Raw genomic sequence first — 24250 nt, 5'->3', positions numbered from 1 at the left:
ATATTCAGATTAAAACTGCACTATGAAACCATACAACTTCCTGTGTCACTTACACTGCCACTGTCAGTGGTCAGGAAAAAAAAGAAGCTGACATTGCTATCTGGGAGTAAAATGTCGGCAAACTTCAATAAAATGAAACTAACATTGTTTAAACTATCATAACGTTCTCATAAAAGACTCTCAGATTATAATTCAAGGTACAAAATAAACTTATGAAACGTTCTCAGAGATGCATTTTTGGGGTACAAATCTTCGTCGCCATGTTGGACATCAGCAGACGCAGATCTACTGAAACGATGAAAACTTTCTACATCATCCTAGTATTTAACCCACAGAAATGCTAACAATGTAAACTATAAATATTAATTTAACAATGCGATATTCTAAAATATAATTTAACCCGATTTTTCAGCAATTTTCCTGATCTGTTACAACAAAGAGAGACAAAATGGCTGATGTCGCTAACCTCGACAAAAAAAAGCATTATTGTCTAAAGTTATGATTGAAACTAGTTATGTTATTCGTAACCTAACAGTAAAATACCCAAACAATTACGTAGTAACGAATACTAACAGCATGACAAGCACCACCATTTAATGTAATGACTAACTGATGATGTAATGGTCAACCAATACTGCAATGACACTGTGAAATCATTGATGCAAAGACCAATTATTAATGCAATGACTCCAAGCATTTATTTAATGATATTTAATGATGATGAGTGTGCATATCATGATGACTGGCACACCTATGAATGTCATGATTTAGACTACATTATGATGGTAATTGAAAGATGTGCAATTGTCTTTAATTCAGGTATTATACGGAATGATGAGTGTGTCTTTCATGATGACTGGCATGCCTATGAATGTCATGATTTAAACTACATTATGATGGTAATTGAGAGTATGGATGAAGATACCGAAACACGATGTGTATCACCAATTGGTCTTGTAGCTGATGGTTACATGGATTTAATAAATGGACCCATGGATCAAGGATGGTGTCTTGGGTACACGTGTCAGGAACGCATTAGCACCTTCTATACTATTGTTTCCAGTGGAAAGATTTATGACATGGCATTCACCGGCACCAATCCCCAAAACCTTCGTTTTCACCTCCTCAATGCTGATGATGATGAAACTGTGCGAATTGATCTGTGGGGAGCAAATCCACAACGTTTAGATGTCTACCGCAATAATGTGTATATTGCACCAACAAATGCTCAGTTGTCTGGTTCAAGCTTCACTTGGCTCCCTCGGAATCCTTCTCTTCCTGATGACCAGTATATCCCAACAATAGGTGGTTCAAGTGGACAAAACTTTCACGACAATAAGGTTCAAACTCTGTATTTTCTGATCCGTGGATCTGATGTAATAGAAGTTCGCCTTAGTCCTGTAATAATTGTTGCATTTGGCATTGATCCTGTCCATATTGATGACTTCTTCGAGATTAACTTGATTTCAAACCTTGCTAACTTGTTTGGTATTAGCGCAGATCAAATCCGGGTAGTTGACATTGTCAGACAGAGCAAAAGACGTAGAAGAGCTGTAGATCCTGCAACTGTGACAGTGGAAATTGGTGATCCTCCAACCCCAACTATTGATTCATTGGCTGTTAATGGCACTGATAATTCTACATTTTATGCCAGTGAGTACTGAATTTCATTGTATTATGGTGATGAGCATGTATTTAATACTGGTAACAAGGGCAGATCCTATAAAAAATAGAAAATCGTGTTAAGATAAAATGTTATGTCATATGCTATAATAATAACATTTATTTAGCTAAGTAACTATTCTGTGAAGAAAAGCATGTTCTTGAATGACATCTTTGTGTATTGTGTGCCTCATGTCAGCCAATGACCATAACATGCCACTGTACTGTTTTTTGACAGTATATCTATTATATGTATGTTTGTGTTGAAAAAAAAAGAATGACGTTTTTGTGCAGCTCAACTCAGTGTTTTATACTAGCTGTTTGTATAAATAGTTCTTCATCAACCTGCTGAAATTATAGATCTATAAACACCTCAGAGGTAAAAAAGGATGTGTGCGATAATAATAAAAATAAGTATGTCAGTGCTCTTGAACAGCTTACAGATTTGTGTACTGAATAGTATTTACCTCTACAAGAGTGCCCTAGAAGGTTGCCATGTATGATTGAGTGTCACAATTTCTGTTTTAAGATTTATTTGGCATGATACAATACCACTACAGTGGAGGAAATTTGGTTTCAGTTATCCTCAGCACTCATTGTCAACCTTTGATTCACCTTGAACATTTGTTTAATGCCATTTTGGCAGCAGTGTTGCATATCTGCAATAATCTGTACTGACACTGATATACAGTGTTTGCTCCTTCGACAATGCTTTCTACATCGTTTCTACACTATGCTGGCCAATAATGTTTATTCTTTGCGCATTGGCCAACACTTTCCATGATCTGACCCTCTGGCTAACACTGTTTCTACACTGATAGCTGGCCAGCAGTGTTTATAGATGACCCTTGGCCAATGCTTTCTATGCTGGTCTCCTGGCCACACTGTTTCTACACTGATAGCTAGCCAACAGTGTTTATAGATGGCCCTTGGCCAATGCTTTCTATGCTGGTCTCCTGGTCACACTGTTTCTACACTGATAACTAGCCAACAGTGTTTATAGATGGTCCTTGGCCAATGCTTTCTATGCTGGTCTCCTGGCCACACTGTTTCTACACTGATAGCTAGCCAACAGTGTTTATTGATGGCCCTTGGCCAATGCTTTCTATGCTGGTCTCCTGGTCACACTGTTTCTACACTGATAACTAGCCAATAGTGTTTATAGATGGCCCTTGGCCAATGCTTTCTATGCTGGTCTCCTGGCCACACTGTTTCTACACTGATAGCTAGCCAACAGTGTTTATTGATGGCCCTTGGCCAATGCTTTCTATGCTGGTCTCCTGGCCACACTGTTTCTACACTGATAGCTAGCCAACAGTGTTTATTGATGACCCTTGGCCAATGCTTTCTATGCTGGTCTCCTGGCTACACTGTTTCTACACTGATAGCTAGCCAACAGTGTTTATTGATGGCCCTTGGCCAATGCTTTCTATGCTGGTCTCCTGGCCACACTGTTTCTACACTGATAGCTAGCCAACAGTGTTTATTGATGGCCCTTGGCCAATGCTTTCTATGCTGGTCTCCTGGCCACACTGTTTCTACACTGATATTTAGCCAACAGTGTTTATTGATGGCCCTTGGCCAATGCTTTCTATGCTGGTCTCCTGGCCACACTGTTTCTACACTGATAGCTAGCCAACAGTGTTTATTGATGGCCCTTGGCCAATGCTTTCTATGCTGGTCTCCTGGCCACACTGTTTCTACACTGATAGCTAGCCAACAGTGTTTATTGATGGCCCTTGGCCAATGCTTTCTATGCTGGTCTCCTGGCCACACTGTTTCTACACTGATAGCTAGCCAACAGTGTTTATTGATGGCCCTTGGCCAATGCTTTCTATGCTGTCTCCTGGCCACACTGTTTCTACACTGATAGCTAGCCAACAGTGTTTATTGATGGCCCTTGGCCAATGCTTTCTATGCTGGTCTCCTGGCTACACTGTTTCTACACTGATAGCTAGCCAACAGTGTTTATTGATGGCCCTTGGCCAATGCTTTCTATGCTGGTCTCCTGGTCACACTGTTTCTACACTGATAACTAGCCAGCAGTGTTTATTGATGGCCCTTGGCCAATGCTTTCTATGCTGGTCTCCTGGCCACACTGTTTCTACACTGATAACTAGCCAACAGTGTTTATTGATGGCCCTTGGCCAATGCTTTCTATGCTGGTCTCCTGGCCACACTGTTTCTACACTGATAGCTAGCCAACAGTGTTTATTGATGGCCCTTGGCCAATGCTTTCTATGCTGGTCTCCTGGCCACACTGTTTCTACACTGATAGCTGACCAGCAGTGTTTATTGATGGCCCTTGGCCAATGCTTTCTATGCTGGTCTCCTGGTCACACTGTTTCTACACTGATAACTAGCCAGCAGTGTTTATTGATGGCCCTTGGCCAATGCTTTCTATGCTGGTCTCCTGGCCACACTGTTTCTACACTGATAACTAGCCAACAGTGTTTATTGATGGCCCTTGGCCAATGCTTTCTATGCTGGTCTCCTGGCCACACTGTTTCTACACTGATAACTAGCCAGCAGTGTTTATTGATGGCCCTTGGCCAATGCTTTCTATGCTGGTCTCCTGGCCACACTGTTTCTACACTGATAACTAGCCAACAGTGTTTATTGATGGCCCTTGGCCAATGCTTTCTATGCTGGTCTCCTGGCCACACTGTTTCTACACTGATAACTAGCCAACAGTGTTTATTGATGGCCCTTGGCCAATGCTTTCTATGCTGGTCTCCTGGCCACACTGTTTCTACACTGATAACTAGCCAGCAGTGTTTATTGATAGCCCTTGGCCAATGCTTTCTATGCTGGTCTCCTGGCCACACTGTTTCTACACTGATAGCTAGCCAACAGTGTTTATTGATGGCCCTTGGCCAATGCTTTCTATGCTGGTCTTCTGGCCACACTGTTTCTACACTGATAGCTAGCCAACAGTGTTTATTGATGGCCCTTGGCCAATACTTTCTATGCTGGTCTCCTGGCCACACTGTTTCTACACTGATAGCTAGCCAACAGTGTTTATTGATGGCCCTTGGCCAATGCTTTCTATGCTGGTCTCCTGGCCACACGGTTTCTACACTGATAGCTAGCCAACAGTGTTTATTCTTGGCCAGTTGGCCAACGCTTTCTATACTGGTCTCCTGGACATCATTATTAAAAATATATTTTCTATTTATCAGATTCCAATTATACTGGTCTCAATGATAGTTTATCATTTGAGGAATTAGAAGAGATAGCATCCTACCTTGTAAATGAGGGTCAGAGTGGTGGATTGGATGATGTGTTGGGTGTAGAAGTATTAACATTATCAGTCACTGATCCAGTAGCACCCGCAGTAGATTCTACTGGTGGTGTGAGAGCAACAAATGAAACTGGTGGGCCAGCTGATGGAGATGTCAGGTATTTTACTCTTCACTTGAACACCTAAAATGTCAAGTTAGTGCTCCAATGGTTAAGTGTTTCAATGAAATTTGTATCCATTTGATGAAATCAATTTGCATGACAATAGGTCTTGAAATTGAGCTAATCTATTGTTTGTAGGTATGATGAATTGGTTGAAGAAGATGATGATGAGCTAGCTCTGATATATCAAATTCCTAAACGATTGAATATTTACCATGAAATCTCAGGAGCATATGAAGGAGCGATATTTCAACAGCAACCAGTCATTGATGCTCTTGATGCTCTGGTAACTAGGAAATGTTTTCTCAATATATTTTGCCAACAAGTTAAGAGGCAAATATTGAATATTTTTAGCTTTGTTGTGGACTAAGCTGTTCATATTCAGATTGTCCGGCGCCCATTGGCCATTTTTGCCTTCTTTTTGAAAATGGCAAGTTCACTTGTTTTGATGCTTATATGTACCTTGGGTAGTCCTTTCTCAGATTTTTTCATTTTATGAAGATATCTTTGTCATTTTTGGTAAAAAAATGCTATTTTTTATTTCTGCTTGAAAACTTCTCGACCAATTACTTTGATATTGTATATGTAGACACCTTGAATGGACCTTAGTTGAATTTGGTTATTTTGTGACAAGATTTTCAATTCTCTAATTTTAACATTTTTTGTAACAAATACTGTTTCTGACTTTTAAAAATGACTAACCCAATTGATTTCATATGTAGAACCTTCAATTTTCTAATTTTATTGAATATTTTTGTAACTTTTGGTAAAAAATGCTATTTTCAACTGTCTAATTATGCAGCAGAGCTATATCAGCTGACAGACTTTTTTATGTATTTTTTAACTTTAATAACAGTTTGAAGGTAGTTAATATTGTCAAATATTATCACGACAGAGCTCAGTTTGCTAGTATGTATGAAATATATTTATCTTTTACTTTTCTGTTCATTCAGGGTGACCATGTTAATATCCTTGGTCATAGTTCATCACCATGGCAACTGAGTGTATCACTTAGACCTAACACAAGTGATACCAGAGCACAGTTGCTTGGTAACACCACTGTGGTATTCGTTAATGGATGTGCTAATTTCACCAATTTAGCTGTCACACATGCCGGAGATTACATCCTTGACTTTGTCATCACTGTTCCAGAAAACACAACATTAGGTGTTGTTTCCACTTCATTCACTGTATCCAATCGTCCATACTCTCTGGGTGTTGTAGCTGTTCCTGATTCTGCTCATGAAGGCGAGTTATTCACACCACAGCCTATCATTGAAATTGTTGATACCATCCTAGGTGAAACTGCAGAAGATATCTCATGGAAGGTATGTGCTCAACTGGAATCTTACATTATATATTTAAGACTAATGCCGAAAATATTAATGTATGACGAGTCTCTACTTGTTCAAGCAAAGAATGTTTTAAAAAAGCTATCCAATATGGTATGCCATGTGGTATTTCAAAGAATTTAATAGGAACTTCATATGTGACATATTGAGTGGTACATCTGTAAGTGATCCTTTATGGTAAAGAAATTTTTCTCTGCTGATTTATAAAATCTGCTAATGCAATGGTATAGATGAATTATATATTTACTTTCAATATGTAGTGTCAGTAAGATGTACAATCCATTTGTATAAAAATTGCAATATGACAGGAAAAAATAACTTTTACCAACAGGTTTTGTACTGCAAATTGGTTGTATGTTTCAATCACCAACATGTCACTCAATATAGTTGTACATGTACTTTTTGATGAAAAACTGAAACTCTTCACAAAATTTCTGTACCTATTATCAAAAACATCAATCTTTTAATGAAGTGGATGTTTGAAAATTTGCGACGGTGTACTACTCAGTCAGAGATGTTGCAAATATCAAAATATGGCATCACTTTGTTTTATGTTCATTTTAGGGTCACAAATGGACATCACACATCAAGTTGTTTATGCCTTCATTGTATCTGGGCAACCTTCAAGGCAACCTGACTGTCCCTGTCCAAGCAGACACCTCACAGACTGCATACTCTGATTTATACATTGATACATATGGCAAGAACTATATTCTTGAAGTGACTGTGTCATCCAGTCCAGCTGACTATGAACTATCAGTTGTATTGTCAAGTTTTGATGTGATTGATCCTGATGCATCTATTCTATCTGGCACCACAAAGAGTGTTACATTGACATTTGATGAGGATTACAACAGTGTAGTTTCCGGTTTAGAAACTTACTTTGCTATAATGTTTGTCAACCATATGAATGCAAGATATACAAATGTGACTGTTAGCAATGTCCAGCTATCTGAAGGTATGTATGCTTGATATGAATACAAGATATACAAATGTGACTGTTAGCAATGTCCAGCTGTCTGAAGGTATTATGCTTGATATGAATACAAGATATACAAATGTGACTGTTAGCAATGTCCAGCTGTCTGAAGGTATTTATGCTTGATATAAATAGAAGATATAAAAATGTGACTGTTAGCAATGTCCAGCTATCTGAAGGTATGTATGCTTGATATGAATGCAAGATATACAAATGTGACTGTTAGCAATGTCCAGCTATCTGAAGGTATGTATGCTTGATATGAATACAAGATATACAAATGTGACTGTTAGCAATGTCCAGCTGTCTGAAGGTATTATGCTTGATATGAATGCAAGATATACAAATGTGACTGTTAGCAATGTCCAGCTGTCTGAAGGTATTTATGCTTGATATAAATAGAAGATATAAAAATGTGACTGTTAGCAATGTCCAGCTATCTGAAGGTATGTATGCTTGATATGAATGCAAGATATACAAATGTGACTGTTAGCAATGTCCAGCTGTCTGAAGGTATGTATGCTTGATATGAATGCAAGATATACAAATATGACTGTTAGCAATGTCCAGCTGTCTGCAGGTATTTATGCTTGATATGAATAGAAGATATACAAATGTGACTGTTAGCAATGTCCAGCTGTCTGAAGGTATGTATGCTTGATATAAATACAAGATATACAAATGTGACTGTTAGCAATGTCCAGCTGTCTGAAGGTATGTATGCTTGATATGAATGCAAGATATACAAATATGACTGTTAGCAATGTCCAGCTGTCTGCAGGTATGTATGCTTGATATGAATGCAAGATATACAAATATGACTGTTAGCAATGTCCAGCTGTCTGAAGGTATTTATGCTTGATATGAATGCAAGATATACAAATGTGACTGTTAGCAATGTCCAGCTGTCTGAAGGTATTATGCTTGATATGAATACAAGATATACAAATGTGACTGTTAGCAATGTCCAGCTATCTGAAGGTATGTATGCTTGATATGAATGCAAGATATACAAATATGACTGTTAGCAATGTCCAGCTGTCTGAAGGTATGTATGCTTGATATGAATGCAAGATATACAAATATGACTGTTAGCAATGTCCAGCTGTCTGAAGGTATTTATGCTTGATATGAATAGAAGATATACAAATGTGACTGTTAGCAATGTCCATCTTTCAGAAGGTATGTATGCTTGATATGAATAGAAGATATACAAATGTGACTGTTAGCAATGTCCAGCTGTCTGAAGATATGTATGCTTGATATGAATGCAAGATATACAAATGTGACTGTTAGCAATGTCCAGCTGTCTGAAGGTATTTATGCTTGATATAAATAGAAGATATAAAAATGTGACTGTTAGCAATGTCCAGCTATCTGAAGGTATGTATGCTTTTGATATGAATGCAAGATATACAAATGTGACTGTTAGCAATGTCCAGCTGTCTGAAGGTATGTATGCTTGATATGAATGCAAGATATACAAATGTGACTGTTAGCAATGTCCAGCTGTCTGAAGGTATTTATGCTTGATATGAATAGAAGATATACAAATGTGACTGTTAGCAATGTCCAGCTGTCTGAAGGTATTTATGCTTGATATGAATACAAGATATACAAATTATTTCTAAGCTTTCTTTGATTACATCCTACAGGGAGTATAGTGGTTACATTTGATGCAACAGGCTCTCCAGATGACTTGGATAATACTCTTATTGTAATGTGGGAGGATGTGAAAAATGGGCTGATATTAAGGTTCAATGGGACTGAATTGGTGTCTACGGAAAGCATGTTAGTCGATGGAGAGAATTTCTATGGCAATGATCCAGAGGTAAATATTACCATCAATGCTTGTGTTATATTTCAGATTGAAAAGTATTTGGTGGTATAATTTTGAACCAATGTCTGTGCAAAGACACTTTTAAACAACAAACATTAAACCAGTATTAAGATCCAGCAGAAATGCAGTAATGTGCGAAGCCATTTAGAAAAAATCTTTTACCACAGCAACTGTCGGTTGAAAAAAACACCTCTCTCAGATTTGTTCATTTTGTGATGATATCTTCAATTCTCTAATTTTGGTGAATATTTATGTAATTTTTGGTAAAAAGTGATATTTTCGACTTCTTGTTAAAAACTGTAAGTCCGATTGCTTTGATATTACATATATAGGTACTACATGTGGACCTCTCTCAGATTTGTTCATTTTGTGATGATATCTTCAAATCTCTAATTTTGGTGAATATTTTTGTAATTTTTGGTAAAAGTGATATTTTCGACTTGTTAAAAACCAAAAGTTCAATTGCTTTGATATTACATATATAGATACTACATGTAGACCTTTCTCAGATTTGTTCATTTCGTGATGATATCTTCAATTTTCTAATTTTGGTGAATATTTTTTCATTTTTGGTAGAAAGTAATATTTTCGACTTCTTGTTAAAAACTGTAAGTCCGATTGCTTTGATACTATACATATTGTTCATTTTCTAATGATATCTTCAGTTCTTTAATTGAAATGTGCATTGCTAACAGCGGAGCTATCTCAGCCGATAGGCTGCTTGTAGTTTTTCTTTTGCTATTAGGTGTTTATTGACAAATTATGTGGTAACCAAAAACAATACCATACATATTAAATTAATGAAATTTTGACAACTATAATTTACGTTTACCACATCCTGACATATGTCATAATACAGATAATAATTCAATTGTTTTTTTCTTCCCCTTTCCAGACTTTATCAGAATCTTATTTATTTGTCATTATTTTATCCAGTGTGTTTGGTTTTATAGCTGTTTGTGTTATTGGTGTGTGTATCTGTCTTGTGAACAAAAAACAACACTCAGGTATGTTTATTGCTGTTTGTATTATTGGTGTTTTTATCTGTCCTAAAATAAAAAAACACTCAGATATGTTTAATGCTTCATTGAGTCATGAAAACTTACTTTAATGTTAACCCAAAAATTCTCATATGCTATGTGTTTGATCCTTATTATAAAGTACAATCTGTTTTTTTCTCCACCAAAAACTGTATGTATGTGAAGTGCATCATTCATAAATGAGTAGAATCAATTTGAAAGTATAATGGTAAATAATTTTAATTGGATATTAGACATAAATTATGGGACCTTGATGCATGCCAATATGTTTTACAAATCAGATTAAAAATGGTAGATATTTTGTGTCAATGAATGCTGTTCCAGAATTGAATTTTGTCTATATTTAAGCTTAAAATATATAAAAATCAAGCATTTCAACAATTTCCTAACAGATCATATAAAACTTCACACATATGTGTATATCATCTCAAGTTCTATGTAAAAATGACTGACTGGTTTAAGTTGTGTTTACTATTGAATGACAGGGACAAAAACAAAACCTTTGCATGATACCAGAATGGACCTAATTCTTTCTATCCCCAAAAAGTACTATTATCTTCGAATAGTATGTTATGTAACTAAAACAATGTTGTTCCTCTGGCGATACTGCATAAATACGCTCATAGTTTTTGCCAATTGGTACTCTGCATTAAAACTGATTAAATAATACTAGGGTTAATAAAGTAAAAAAAATATAATTTGATTATCTTTGTTTACTCCTTAGTAGGGGCTCTGTATGTATAGTGGCATGGGGATACAGCAATTCCGAATAACTGAGCATGGAGCAATCATAGTACTGTAAAATCTGTGTTAGCCAAGCCGTGGCTTCTATTAAAATGGTACAATCCAACAGAGGGGATGTGGCTTCTATTGAGAAATGGTGAATTTTTGGGTTCTCAATTATTCAAAAAAAATGGGTGCGACTTTTAGGGATATTAGGGATTTGGTTCTAATACAGATTTTACGGTAATATCATGTACAAGTATGCAGGAAGCGTACAATGTATGCTTTTGAATACTATTGATGTTTATGTGTTTATCTTGTGTGTGAACAGGCAGCAAAAGTTTGGTGCATGCTGAATCAATGCCATTAACAGATAAGACACCAATTTCTGAAAGATTTCTGGGTGAAAATAGCAGTGAATCTGGTATAGCATTAAGTACACCTGAAACACCAGCTGTTAATATCAATGGACAGAACAGTATGTATGAGTAAGTACAGATTGTCATCATCACTGAAAAAAAAAAGATTGACACTGTCATTGTTGGCGCAATTTTGATGTGTGGGTAGAATAACACTTGGACTCGGACTAAAAATTTTATAATTGCAGTTTATTCTACTTTCTACCAGTGCATTAACTTTTTTTACACACATCAGTCGATAAAGTAATACAGACATATAATTACTTCACAGTATCACAGAAATAATCTTTCTGCTTCAAACAACATTGATGAAAAGTATAACAATTGAGTTGATTCTAATGTAATATTGGAGGTATGTACGGTACCCTCTAGAAGGCATTTGAGACCAGTTTTGAGACTCTCCCACAGAGGAACATGCCATTTGAGACCGTGTTTGAGACCGATTTAGAGACTCTCGGATGCCACATAGACCGGGAATGAGACCGTGTCTGAGACCAGCTTTAGAGACCGTCAATTCGCGCAGTCTGATTGGACAACCATCTGACATCAGAAATTGTATTCTACTCTTTTCACCATAGATTTAGGAACGGAAAAATTGTTGTTGATAGATTTGTTAGCGTACGAGAAAATTAAAACGCTAAAAAAAGAGAAAAGAAAACGTGACAACAACATGAATATCTCATCTGGAGAATAGTTTGACGACATACAAGACTGTATTATGATTTAGTGTATTCTGAAATATGAAGCTGGGAATATTTAGTAACTGTGTTAATTGTTTGTAGCAGTTGACGTATTCGTTAACAAACCCGACATCATCCAGAAAAACAGGCGCAAAATTCACCCAGTTAGCCAGTTAACGGGTAGTAACAATGATCTGTGGCCATCGTTAACGATTGTATTTGAGTTGCAAGTGTTTCTTTATTTGTCAATGCTAGGTTGGGACGAAAACAAAGATTTTTAGCTCCATGGGTGAGTGGGAGTACGTCATAATTTAGAGAAAAGTTCCGCGATTTGCGTGAGTACTAAGTATCAACAAAGGTGCGTAAAACCGCAGCTACCATTGGCTGGCGGTGCCCAAAAAAGGCGGCGTCCTGGCAACCAGGGAGACGGCTGTTCATTTCCCTTTAGCTGCAGGCCTGCTTTAGCTGTATTAGTTCTTGGCGCCAATGAGCAACGAACGAGATTACGTTTGTTGAACGTTGGGTCGCACGAGTTCCTGTTAAGCGAGTTAACGTGTTTTTACCGATGATAACTACACTTCTGTGATTATTTCAACGCTGATATGCCCATTCTCATTTTAACGAAACATATTACTACTGGTTTATACTTCGTGTCCATCTCTAATTTTATTTATACAAGTTAAAATGGTTAGATTGAAGTGCTCGGGCTCGTACTTCTATTTACCCCTAAACCTTAGACCCAATACACTGCCCCTCTATCCCGGTCAAGCAACGCCAGACATTTTTTTTTGTGTTTCAATCCGGGGTTGCGGTTAAACAAACTTCTTGCCCACGACAGGGATAGAGAAACTCGTCACAAAACATGTACTTTATTTCTTCATATATTCTATGACTTCGTGTTTATGGTTTATAATATAATTATAGTTTTTAAAGTTTTGACACTTCAACAAATTTTTTATTTATATTTACTGTTATTTCGATTTTTTTAAAACACATTTTATATATTTTATAACGTGCACATTTATAAAAAAAAAATGGATGTTAGGCCGTCTATGACTAAAGAAGCAATCAAGGCACGCAACCAACGAAGGCAACGTGACTCAACTATTCGCGGTCAGATAGAATTTTCCGCTCCTTCCGCAGAGGAAAAGAGGTTACTGCTAAACAAATTGTCAAATCTACGGTCTCGAGTTGATATCGTCAGAAATGCAAATTACTCGATCCTGAGCGAAGTTATCGACTTCTTTCTCATGAACCACAAGGTCAGCTCGGAGGATTGCCGCCCTGATGACGGTAGCAAAAATGGTGCAACTTTTGACGGACCAGTATATCAGCTATGCCACGAAACTAAAACGAATGAAATGATGTTTTTGAGTACGGTGACATCCATGCGTAATCTGACGAGTACCATCGAGCATCATAGTCGTACCTGTTCAGATAACCTAATGATAACGGACAGGACTTGTATGCTTGGTCACGCAGCGAGACTCCATTTTCAGTGCAATTGCAAGCATGCATTTATTTGGAACTCATCACCATACTTGCCAAATGGTAGACTCTTGGTAAACTATAGGTGAGTGAATTCTCAATTAATAGTATTTCCTCTAACATGTTTTTCGCAGTCGTTTATTTATTCTTTTGTACTTCAGTTCTTTGTGTTTTTATTGTATTTTTTTGAGTCATAATTATTATTTTATCACGTTGCAGAAACAGCGTATTTATATTTACTCATAACTCGTGATTATGTCAACTGCTACAAACAATCAACACAGCTTCATGTTTCAGAATACACTACATCATAATAATACAGTCTTGTATGTCGTCAAACTATTCTCTACATGAGGTATTCACGTTTTCTTTTCTCTTTTTTAGCGTCTTAATTTTCTCGTAGCTAACAAATCTGTCAACAATTTTTCTGTTCCTAAATCTATGGTGAAAAGAGTAGAGAATACAATTTCGGATGTCAGAGGATTGTCCAATCAGACTGCGCGAATTGACGGTCTCTAAAGCTGGTCTCAGACACGGTCTCATTCCCGGTCTATGTGGCATCCGAGAGTCTCTAAATCGGTCTCAAACACGGTCTCAAATGGCATGTTCCTCTGTGGGAGAGTCTCAAAACTGGTCTCAAATGCCTTCTAGAGGGTACCGTACATACCTCAATATTGTGTTTGTTATAGATTTACCCAAGATGACTTTGACAACATAAACCTATCAAGCAGACCTGTCAGTGCCCTGTCTGCGCGATCTGGTTCTAACACTCCACTCAGATCTCCAACTATCATAGTGGAGTCACTACCACCTGGTTCTGCCACACCATCTGGTAATCAGGAAAGTGGTAAGTTTCAATGCATAGAAATGTGTCTGTTGGTTCATATTGATTTGGTTCTAACACATGCACTCAGATCTTGGACTATTATAGTTGAGTTTCTGCAACCTGGTTCCACCACGTCTTCTGGTCATTACCTAAATTAGCCAATTGAAATTATATTTGGTGAATAGATGCTTGTGGATAATGCAAATACTTAGTTAGTGCAGGTTGAGTCCGTACAGGCTGATTACCTAATTTACATAAATTAACCAATTGTTTGCTGTTCCTCAGATATCTCAAGACCCACTTGTCAGATTTTTGTCCCAGTCAATCTGACTGTATTGATCGGGTGGAGATGCCCTTATGTTGAACCCTGTATTACCATGTATTATAATAAAAATCAGTTTAGACATATTAATAAATTTACATTGTATCCATCTTGTGAATGTTGATACCATTGTGTATTTATATTTTCTTTTCATAGAGCTGGATGTTGATGAAAGCATGACTGTTATTGCATTAAGTGGTGTTCACTCCTTCAGTAGACTTGGCAATGTGGTGGTGAATTTGTCTGGCAGTATGGACAGACTGAGAAAGGAACTTGTAAAAGCATTGCCCAGCCAACTGAAAGGAAAGCCGTTTGTGTTTCTGCAAGAAACTTTGAATGTTCTAGAAACTGTGAAAGAGAGGAAAGTTGTTGTATCTGAGATCTACGGAGGTGACTGTATTATGCTGAAGATGCTTCCTGATTCTGGTGAGTCACACAGCAACCACTCTCCTTGTATGGAAATTTTACTTCCAAATAAGGTAGTATGCATCGTAGTGACACAAGCCTTTACTACTTTTTAATTGAGATCACATTTAAAGAATGTTCTTGTGTAGTCAGCACTTGTACAATGGAAATGAAACAAGCATCTTGTTCCCAACATTTTTTGCATCTTGCATGAAGTATGTAATTTTTCTTCTTATTTTTTTTTTCAGCTGCTGAACGATTCTTCTGTCATTGTGGTGCTGTATCTCATATAGATTGCACATTGTGTGGAAAGCAGTCATATTGCAGTGCAAAGTGTCAGAGTGCTGATTGGCCAAAACACATGCTGGCATGTCTGAAGGCCGATAATAAACTCCTCTTACCGTGAATGCAGTAAAACTTGCCTTGAACTCCAACCCTATAAACCAGAAACTTGTCTAAACTGAAACTCAATGTAAACCAGTAACCTTTCTGATCCATGTAAAACAAAACCTTTTAAAACCAAAGCCCTATGTTAACCAGACACATGTTTTAACAAAACTAGAATGTGCTGCAAAAACTTGCTTGAACAGCTCTAAGTCTCTTCTAGATCGTCATAGACTGGCTTTCCTGCAATTAGATATATAATGTGCTATGTATTGTGACTTCTGACAACAAGATTACCTGGTATTCATAGATATGCATCACTAAAATGTACAACCTATTTTTTAGTGTTTTAGGTTAATTTTGTGATTTGTTTGTTTGTATTAGAAATGCTGTATACTCAGAAACAGTTGGACTTGATTAGTTTACACATTCAGGGATGGTGTACAAGAAAACAATTTGTTAGTTCCATTCCTAATGTATCATTTCTGGCCAAATCCAATAGAAGAGTTCCCTGGTTGCATAGTTACCATACATGCAAAGTGAACGTAGCTTCACTTCTGTCAGCAGAAATACACCGTTTTAGGCAGTTATTTTACTATACTCTACACTTCACTTTTGTACCGCACATGTTGATTCCATATTGTAGTCATCCACGTTTAAAAGCTCATGAACTTTTCATTAAACATAGAAAACATTTTTACATTCATAAACTAAAAATCAATTGAGACAAAATCTAAATTACAATGTATACCCTTTTGTTATCCATACATAACTGTAAAACATTTCTTGGGGACAGCACACAAACATGACATTCTATTTGTGATCAGTTGGAAAATCAACCCTCCTACAATGTATAATGTAGCAGCCATGGAACTTCCCTGGGAAATAGAAACATGTTATGCATATGACTCATAGTATTTAGGCCTATCATGCCTAGTGTCTTGTCATGTATTCACAAGATAAGATGGTGCTGTGTGTTAATGTCAAGAGGCTATTATGAGAATACCGTAGTATATGTATTATTATACGTCTGTCACCGTAATGCCATAACTTTTCCGTATTACACTGGGTATTTGCATCCTCGCATATTAGGAAACGTGAATCCAAATAAGCGTCCTCTAATAATGAAAACAAATATGGCAGCCCCCAGCACAAAGTTTGCTTAATCTTTCGGCATTATCATGATGCTTTCTTGGGAGGAAAAGATGTATAATTATTACATGGATACCGCAAAGTAAGCACTTAGACAGTATGTGGTCACATCGACCTCCGCTGCATATCAGTTGATACTCCTGTTTGCAGTATCCTCATAATCTCATATTATAATATGCATTCAACTTTTAAATAAGGTACATGTAGGGTGTCACTACCTTGACTGACATAACGCTACAGTTATAGCATAATAATTTACTATTTCCTGTTTTTTCGTGCATATATTCAGAACATATAACCAGCCCTTCTATAATATGTGTAGGGCGTCACTACCTTGAAGACTGACATAACTCTACAATTATGTCTTCTTAATCTATTATTCAGAACATATAACCATCCCTTCTATAATATGTGTAGGGCGTCACTACCTTGAAGACTGACATAACTCTACAGTTATGTCTTCTTAATCTATTATTCAGAACATATAACCATCCCTTCTATAATATGTGTAGGGTGTCATTACCTTGACTGACATAACTCTACAGTTATGTCTTCTTAATCTATTATTCAGAACATATAACCATCCCTTCTATAATATGTGTAGGGCGTCACTACCTTGAAGACTGACATAACTCTACAGTTATGTCTTCTTAATCTATTATTCAGAACATATAACCATCCCTTCTATAATATGTGTAGGGCGTCACTACCTTGAAGACTGACATAACTCTACAGTTATGTCTTCTTAATCTATTATTCAGAACATATAACCATCCCTTCTATAATATGTGTAGGGCGTCACTACCTTGAAGACTGACATAACTCTACAGTTATGTCTTCTTAATCTATTATTCAGAACATATAACCATCCCTTCTATAATATGTGTAGGGCGTCACTACCTTGAAGACTGACATAACTCTACAGTTATGTCTTCTTAATCTATTATTCAGAACATATAACCATCCCTTCTATAATATGTGTAGGGTGTCACTACCTTGAAGACTGACATAACTCTACAGTTATGTCTTCTTAATCTATTATTCAGAACATATAACCATCCCTTCTATAATATGTGTAGGGCGTCACTACCTTGAAGACTGACATATGTCATCTTAATCTATTATTTACTGTTATTCCGTCCATATATTCAGAACATATATCCATCCCTTCTATAATAGTGATTTTCAGTGTATTGAATACACTATTACTTGATTTATTGTGACGTATAACCTTCCACCTGTCATCATAATTTTCACAAATTAGAAGTTTTAAAGGTTCATAAATCATTACACTTAAGAAAAATTGTTTGCAAGTAGGTAGACTAAAAATGAATTAAAACAAGAATTGGTCACTAAACTAGTTTTCATGAAAATTGTATTGTTTATCTTATCCCATAGCACAAAAGGGCAATAGTCTTCATATCATGGGTATATGTAAGAAGCTTTAATGCTGAAAAAAACATCATTTCTGTATTCAGTACCCAATTTGTTTTTTGGCTATTTCAAATTTAATACAAGCCTGGTAACTTAAAATTAGATTGTTATCTTGAAGATAGTCAGCTGCAAAAATGCCAGAAACTTATAAAAGAACTACATATTTTTGAGTAAGTATTCATGGTATTTTTTAGTGAATCCAACTAAAAGGAAGAGGTGGTGGTAGTAGCCAATTTTGTTCTCACTGAAACAAGAACCAATCCCCATGCATTCAATCATTCAATTGTTATTTACCGGTATAATTCAAAAGTTAGTCTTAGCATGCCAATTTGTTTTAGATTTCAAGGAATTTCTGTGTCAGTTACCAAGGCCATCCATCAAGTATATGCTTTTCAAACATCAACAATGATAGAGAAGGGAATTCAATATTTTAAACCCTCTTATATTATATTTACATCTATATAATTTAAAGTTCATAATATTTACAATGTATGTATATAAATATATGTAGCACTAATATTCAACAAAATGGTCAAAATTTGCCATTGCACAATAAACACGATTCATATTTTTTGATTGTAAGAAATATAAATGTAGTTTTGGCTTATGTCTTATACATGTTTATCTTATTATATTATAATCTTCTATGAAACTACATACTGTAAAGGGCTAATTATTCACTGGGTTTTAATTCAGCTTATTTCGCTGACTGGAAAATGCGCTAAATTAAAACCCCATGAATATGTAAAATTTAGCATAGAACACATTATCTAAATGATAAAACCATGAATTTAAAACCCACTGAATATGCCTGAAATAGTAAATCAGCAAAATTTAAACCCAGTGAATATTTGTCATTTTACAGTACTGTAAAAGCTCTCAATTGGTCTGTTCCATTCTGTAAACATGTAAATGTATGAGTTGACACCCATGTGGTTGCATCCTTAACATCAATGTTAAAATGGCAACTTCCATGTGATGATATTTTTATTTCTCATGTTATTCTTTGAAAAATCTAATGATATATATGTTTTATGCAGTGTTTATAGTTGTTGGGTTTGTACACAATTATAGATTTGCAATAAAGATGAATTCATTAGAACATGTGATTCGAGTGTCTCACTTCTTACTGATCAGCAGCAATGAGCTAATCGATGACTTTGTTTAATTGGTGAGAACAAAACACAACATTTTTTGCTGGTTTCAATGGTCTCCCTATCCTATAGATGTCCTGTTTGCTATAAAGGCTTGCACTTGTGGATTTATTGATTGTATGTACAGTCATCCCATCCTGTATCTTGGACATGACTGGACTGATCACATTCAAAATCAAATTCCTCCATTTCTGCAACTTGATCCTGTTCGTGTATGGATTGTTTTGTTCAAACTTGATACATATATTTTGTTTTAATGAATGCTGTTCTGGAGCTATAGCTGTGACATGCCTTGACCTATCACATTCAAACTTGTATCATGTCCTACTTATGCACATTACTTTGATGACCTGATTCAAAACAGAATGGCAGCCATTTCAATGCTGAAAATGCATCAAAGTAAAAAGCATTTCTGTCAATTCACTACGTTTAATTACCCACCATAGACTCCGGTCAGTCAAAATGACTTTTTTGAACTGTAGACATTAATCTGCCATTCAGCCAATGATGGAGAGAGAAATTCACTACCTTTAATTACCCACCATAGACTCCGGTCATTTCAAAATGACTATTTTGAACTGTAGACATTAATCTGCGATTCAGCCAATGATGGAGAGAGAAATCTAGGTCAGGGGAAGCCCCATGACCACATAGATTTTCTACAATGTCACGTGACCAAGGTCAAGAGGGTATCGCCATCTTGCTTTGGTTCACTTCAATCTGTTTTTCTCTGCACCAAGGTGCATGGTAGCAAAATCAGTGCGATTTCAGTCTTCAGAGTTTTTTTCTGAAGTAATCTGTGACCGTTGGTAACAGTAGACGTAGTGGCTGGTATTTCCTGTTTGGGGCCTGTGTCTTTTTTTTCTGGTGACGCATTCGGCCATGTTGTTGGGTCTCTTTGTGTCAGCTTTTAACTGTAATTCGTCCCACTCATGCATGCCTTGTTCATTTTACTAGTGTGGTTTTAAAAATTGACAGAAAGAAAGGAAAGCAGTCCGGGAAGATCTACTCACCTCCAAGGTTGTCGCCCCAGAAACCGAGTCGGTCGTGCGGCAGGAAGAAAGGAAAGCAGTCAGGGAAGATCTACTCGCCTCCAAGGTTGTGTGTCAGATATCCCAATGGGTAGCCTCCAGACTGGTTTGGCTGTGGGACAGTCCAAAGATAGACCTGTTCGCCACATCCCACAATGCTAAGCTATCTGCATACGTGACACTTCTGCCAACTCCAGGAGCGTGGGCTATGGACGCATTGTCGATCCCGTGGGCCCCACATAAACACGTACATCTTTCCTCCCTTTCCGCTAATTCGATAGGAACGCACCACTTACACGCATGGAGGCTCACAGTAGACTCGCACAGACGGAAGGTTTATCTGAGCAGGCTGCCAATGTCCTGACCAGGGCGAATAGCGATTTCACCAACGCAGCCTAAGACTCTAAATGGCAGGCATACATTGTACGTTGATTGGTGTAAATAAAGGAAGGGAGATTGATCCATGCCATCCCTCTGTTGGCCAGGTAGCTGATTTGCTCGTCCATTTATTTGACGAGTTGGGCTTGTCCTATGCAGCAATTGTTGGCTAGGTCAGCCCACCATCAAGAATGCTTTGGGGACAAAACTAGCCGATTGTCCTATTATTAGAAGACTGTTTACTGCTTTCCATAATCAGAGCCCTAGATTTCGAACTAGGGAACTGCCCAATTGGAACTTGTCGGTTGTGTTGTCTGCTCTAAGCAGACTACCCTTTGAACTGCTGGTATCAGCACCACTGAAATATTTGGCGTAGAAAACAATCTACCTACTAGCTCTCACTTCTGGCAGGCGTCGCTCTGAGCTAGAGGCCTTGTTCTTCTTGGACGGTTGTGTCGCCTTTATGGACAATTAAGCTGTGCTAAAGACATGAATTGGGTTTCTCATCGAGAACCAAATCCCAGGGCACTGTGACAGTGTTTATGGCCGACTGGCGTTCTCAGCATAGGGTCTACAGAGACACCAAGTATGAGCGAATGAGGTTTGTGCGATCGTCAACTCATGAGTTCTTGTTTCAGGTGCCCCCCTCAAACACTTCTGGAGAACACATAACGTCTTTATCAATTTTTATTAGGGTGGGTCCCATTATCACGGGACTTTGATTGTTGACCCAGCCCGGACAACCACACGGATCCCTGTGCATAGGCGAAAGAGCAGTCTCAGCTACAGATTTGTGCAGAAACATTTCTCTCATCAGTGCTCCTTGGACATTCCCAGGTCACGATTTTGGCCTATGACTGACCAGAGTAGAGTCTATGGTGGGTAATTGAACGTAGTGAATATAGGCAGAGGTTTTTCCACCTATTCATACCCACTATAGACTCCAGGTCCCTCCAAACCACCCCACTTTCCTTAATGATTAGCTTTAAGTTCTTGTATATGGAGAAAACAGGGGAGTGAACATAAGGCAAGATTGCGCTGACCTCTTGATCACTTGGTCACGTGTTACGTGACGTAGAAGATAATCTTGAGCTCATGGGGCTTCCCCTGAACTAGATTTCTCTCTCCTTCATTGGCTGAATTGCAGTATTATATTATCAATGATTTTGTATCATCTTGGTCAATGTGTATTTATTATATGTAGTGTTCGTTTGGAAGAAATCTGTGTTGTGGTGCTAAATCTCAGTGATATGCATCTTCTGTGCCTGATACATGGATGCTGATGGTTGAAATAAAACCTTGAGCGCTATGTTCTGGGAGTTCTGAGTAAGACGAGATGTAAAGGTGGAGCATGTTGAATGGACTAGCTCTCTCTACAAAGGAAGGATGGAAAGCGCCTTGAGAAAACTGTGCACAAGAAGTTATGAGTATTTGGATGCGAAGGTGCATGAGCGTACTAAAAACACTATTCCACACATAGGGGGAATAGAATGCATTTAGTGGTACTGCACCAAGGACCAGCTCGAAGGAGGATGGATGGATCACCCTCTCGACTCCAGCTCCCAATCAACAACTACCCTCGCCCAACCTCCCCCTCTTGCTTCTGATTCTCTCACTTATGATACTTCTCGATCTCCCCTTCTCATTTACGACTCCCCCAACCTATCCCTGTCACTTAAAGTACCTCCTAAACTTCCTCTGCCGCTTACAGTCTTTACCATCCTCCTCATGGCATTTTCTCTTATGTATGGTTTTTCCCCCGGCCTGTCCTTCTTGTTTATGACCCTATGTGAGACTCTCTGTCTCGCTTAAGACACTTCCAGACCACCTCCACTTGCTTACAGCTCCTCTCGGTCTCTCTCTCTTTCCCGTACAGAACCTCCTGGCTACTCTCCCACGCTCACAATCACTCCCACCACCCCACCCCTCTGGATGTATACAGCATAATACTAATAATGATATTATAGATTTGATTTCAGGCCAAAAAAAATGGATATATATGATATAGACATAAACAAAGATGTAAACATTCATATGGGAAAACGTTGATGCATCTGCAATATCATTGTCACTAGTAATGGTGCCAAGACACATTTCCTAACAATTGATATATGATAATAAAGTCATAATAAAATTCTGAATACATGCTTTTCTAAACAAATGCAGAAATGTATACTTTACCGGTAAGTTAGATTAAACACCAGTAAACAGTGCAACAATACTAAAATCATATAAATATACTATAAATCATGACTTGCTTTTACATGATACTTGAGAGCACACAACACTAATATGTGAACTATATATACAATTTCCTATTCCTGTTGACAATTCACACCACAAAACAAAGTCCAATACAGCGAAGATGAACCATGAAACAACTACAAAGACCTCTGCATGCTTTTTCGCATCCACAATGAATCAACTCATGGCATGATTTGGATGATTTTGGCATGTGGTCCAATTTGGTGTCCAACCTGTCCCAGCTGACTGCTCGATCATCTGGACTTGGTAGTTCTTGAATATGGATGAGGGTTTGTCCTTGTACATGACCAGGCGGTAGGCAGCTTGTTTGAAGTGTTCCAAAAGGGAAGTCTGACTTGGTTAAACATACATCTTGTACCATGCTTGGCGATCTTCATTGACTGTGAGGAGATGTGCAATTATACATCAAAACAACGAATCCTTCCTCTGCTTAGGAATCATCCTCTGAGATTGTGACTGGTGTAGCAGAGAGGTTATGGAATGCAGATGTTATGTTTTGATCTGTTTTCTAGGTCTCAAATGCAATGTTTTACCTCTCCCGGATGAGGCAGATATACTGTGTCACATCCAGTAAAGGCATAAAAAAATGGTTCGCATTTGTTCGGACCCAGAGCAGCTAAATTCGTAGACTTGGGCAAGGTGTAAAATGTAATCAGTTATTTTATTTGTCCGTATCTTATTTTTGTAAGCGTATGAAGCATTTTCTGCATTAAATGATGTAATTAGTACGCAATTTCTAATTGATTCTTGAACACAACTACATTTCTACAACTAGATTTGCTAGTATTGAAATACAAATTCTAAGTAATATCGAAACATGCTGTGAGTATTACACTTATTGAAAAATTAAAAAGGCAATTGGTTTTGTGAAGAACGTAGAACACATGAATACCACTATTTGAATAAATTGTCTAACATCTACTAACAAACTTTTAATCAAAACAATTTCTGGCTCAAAAAATATGTAATATATTACTAGTATATGTACCAAATGTTATGCTTCTATCATAATTTGAATAATCGTTATGACATAGAGGGCGCTGCTCAATTACTACTACCGGTATACCAGAAAATGATCACCAGTCTAGGTAGTACAGTTGTGCCCAATAATTTCATGTTCCACTCAAAAGTGCATAATGTTTATAGTCTATGGCGGATTAATCTGCTATTTCATATATATTAAATATTTGGCCAAAAACATATTTTTAACTGAAATGTGTAATATCTTAAATTTTGACGACTCGTGATTAACATATGCAATGTATTCCATCAATATATTACAGTTTTAATGATTGTTTCTTTTTCAATTTA

At 37.3% G+C, this 24250-nt stretch overlaps 2 protein-coding genes across 2 annotated transcripts in view; both read left to right on the top strand.

Moving 5' to 3' along the window:
* The window catches only part of LOC146738005 (fibrocystin-L-like), a 30182-nt gene extending 28518 nt beyond the window's left edge, over window positions 1–1664 (top strand). The window contains exon 18 of the mRNA XM_085504665.1: window positions 820–1664. Coding sequence (XP_085360791.1) covers window positions 820–1664 — 845 coding nt within the window. The remainder of the gene's footprint in view (window positions 1–819) is intronic.
* Window positions 1665–5978: 4314 nt separating this feature from the next.
* Window positions 5979–19220, top strand: LOC146738004 (uncharacterized). The gene is made up of 8 exons (XM_085504664.1): window positions 5979–6395; window positions 6984–7377; window positions 9054–9229; window positions 10134–10245; window positions 11333–11489; window positions 14278–14435; window positions 14893–15162; window positions 15390–19220. The coding sequence occupies exons 1-8, from the start codon at window positions 5979–5981 to the stop codon at window positions 15545–15547; spliced, it is 1842 nt and encodes a 613-aa protein (XP_085360790.1). The 3' UTR covers window positions 15548–19220.
* The last annotated feature ends 5030 nt before the right edge of the window (window positions 19221–24250 follow it).

The sequence above is a fragment of the Saccoglossus kowalevskii genome, chromosome 10 (genome assembly GCF_978046115.1).
Source record: "Saccoglossus kowalevskii chromosome 10, keSacKowa6.1, whole genome shotgun sequence".
Classification (NCBI taxonomy): Eukaryota; Metazoa; Hemichordata; class Enteropneusta; family Harrimaniidae; genus Saccoglossus; species Saccoglossus kowalevskii.
The sequence above is the reverse complement of the archived record's forward strand: the minus strand, read 5'-3'. Positions and strand labels throughout refer to the sequence as shown.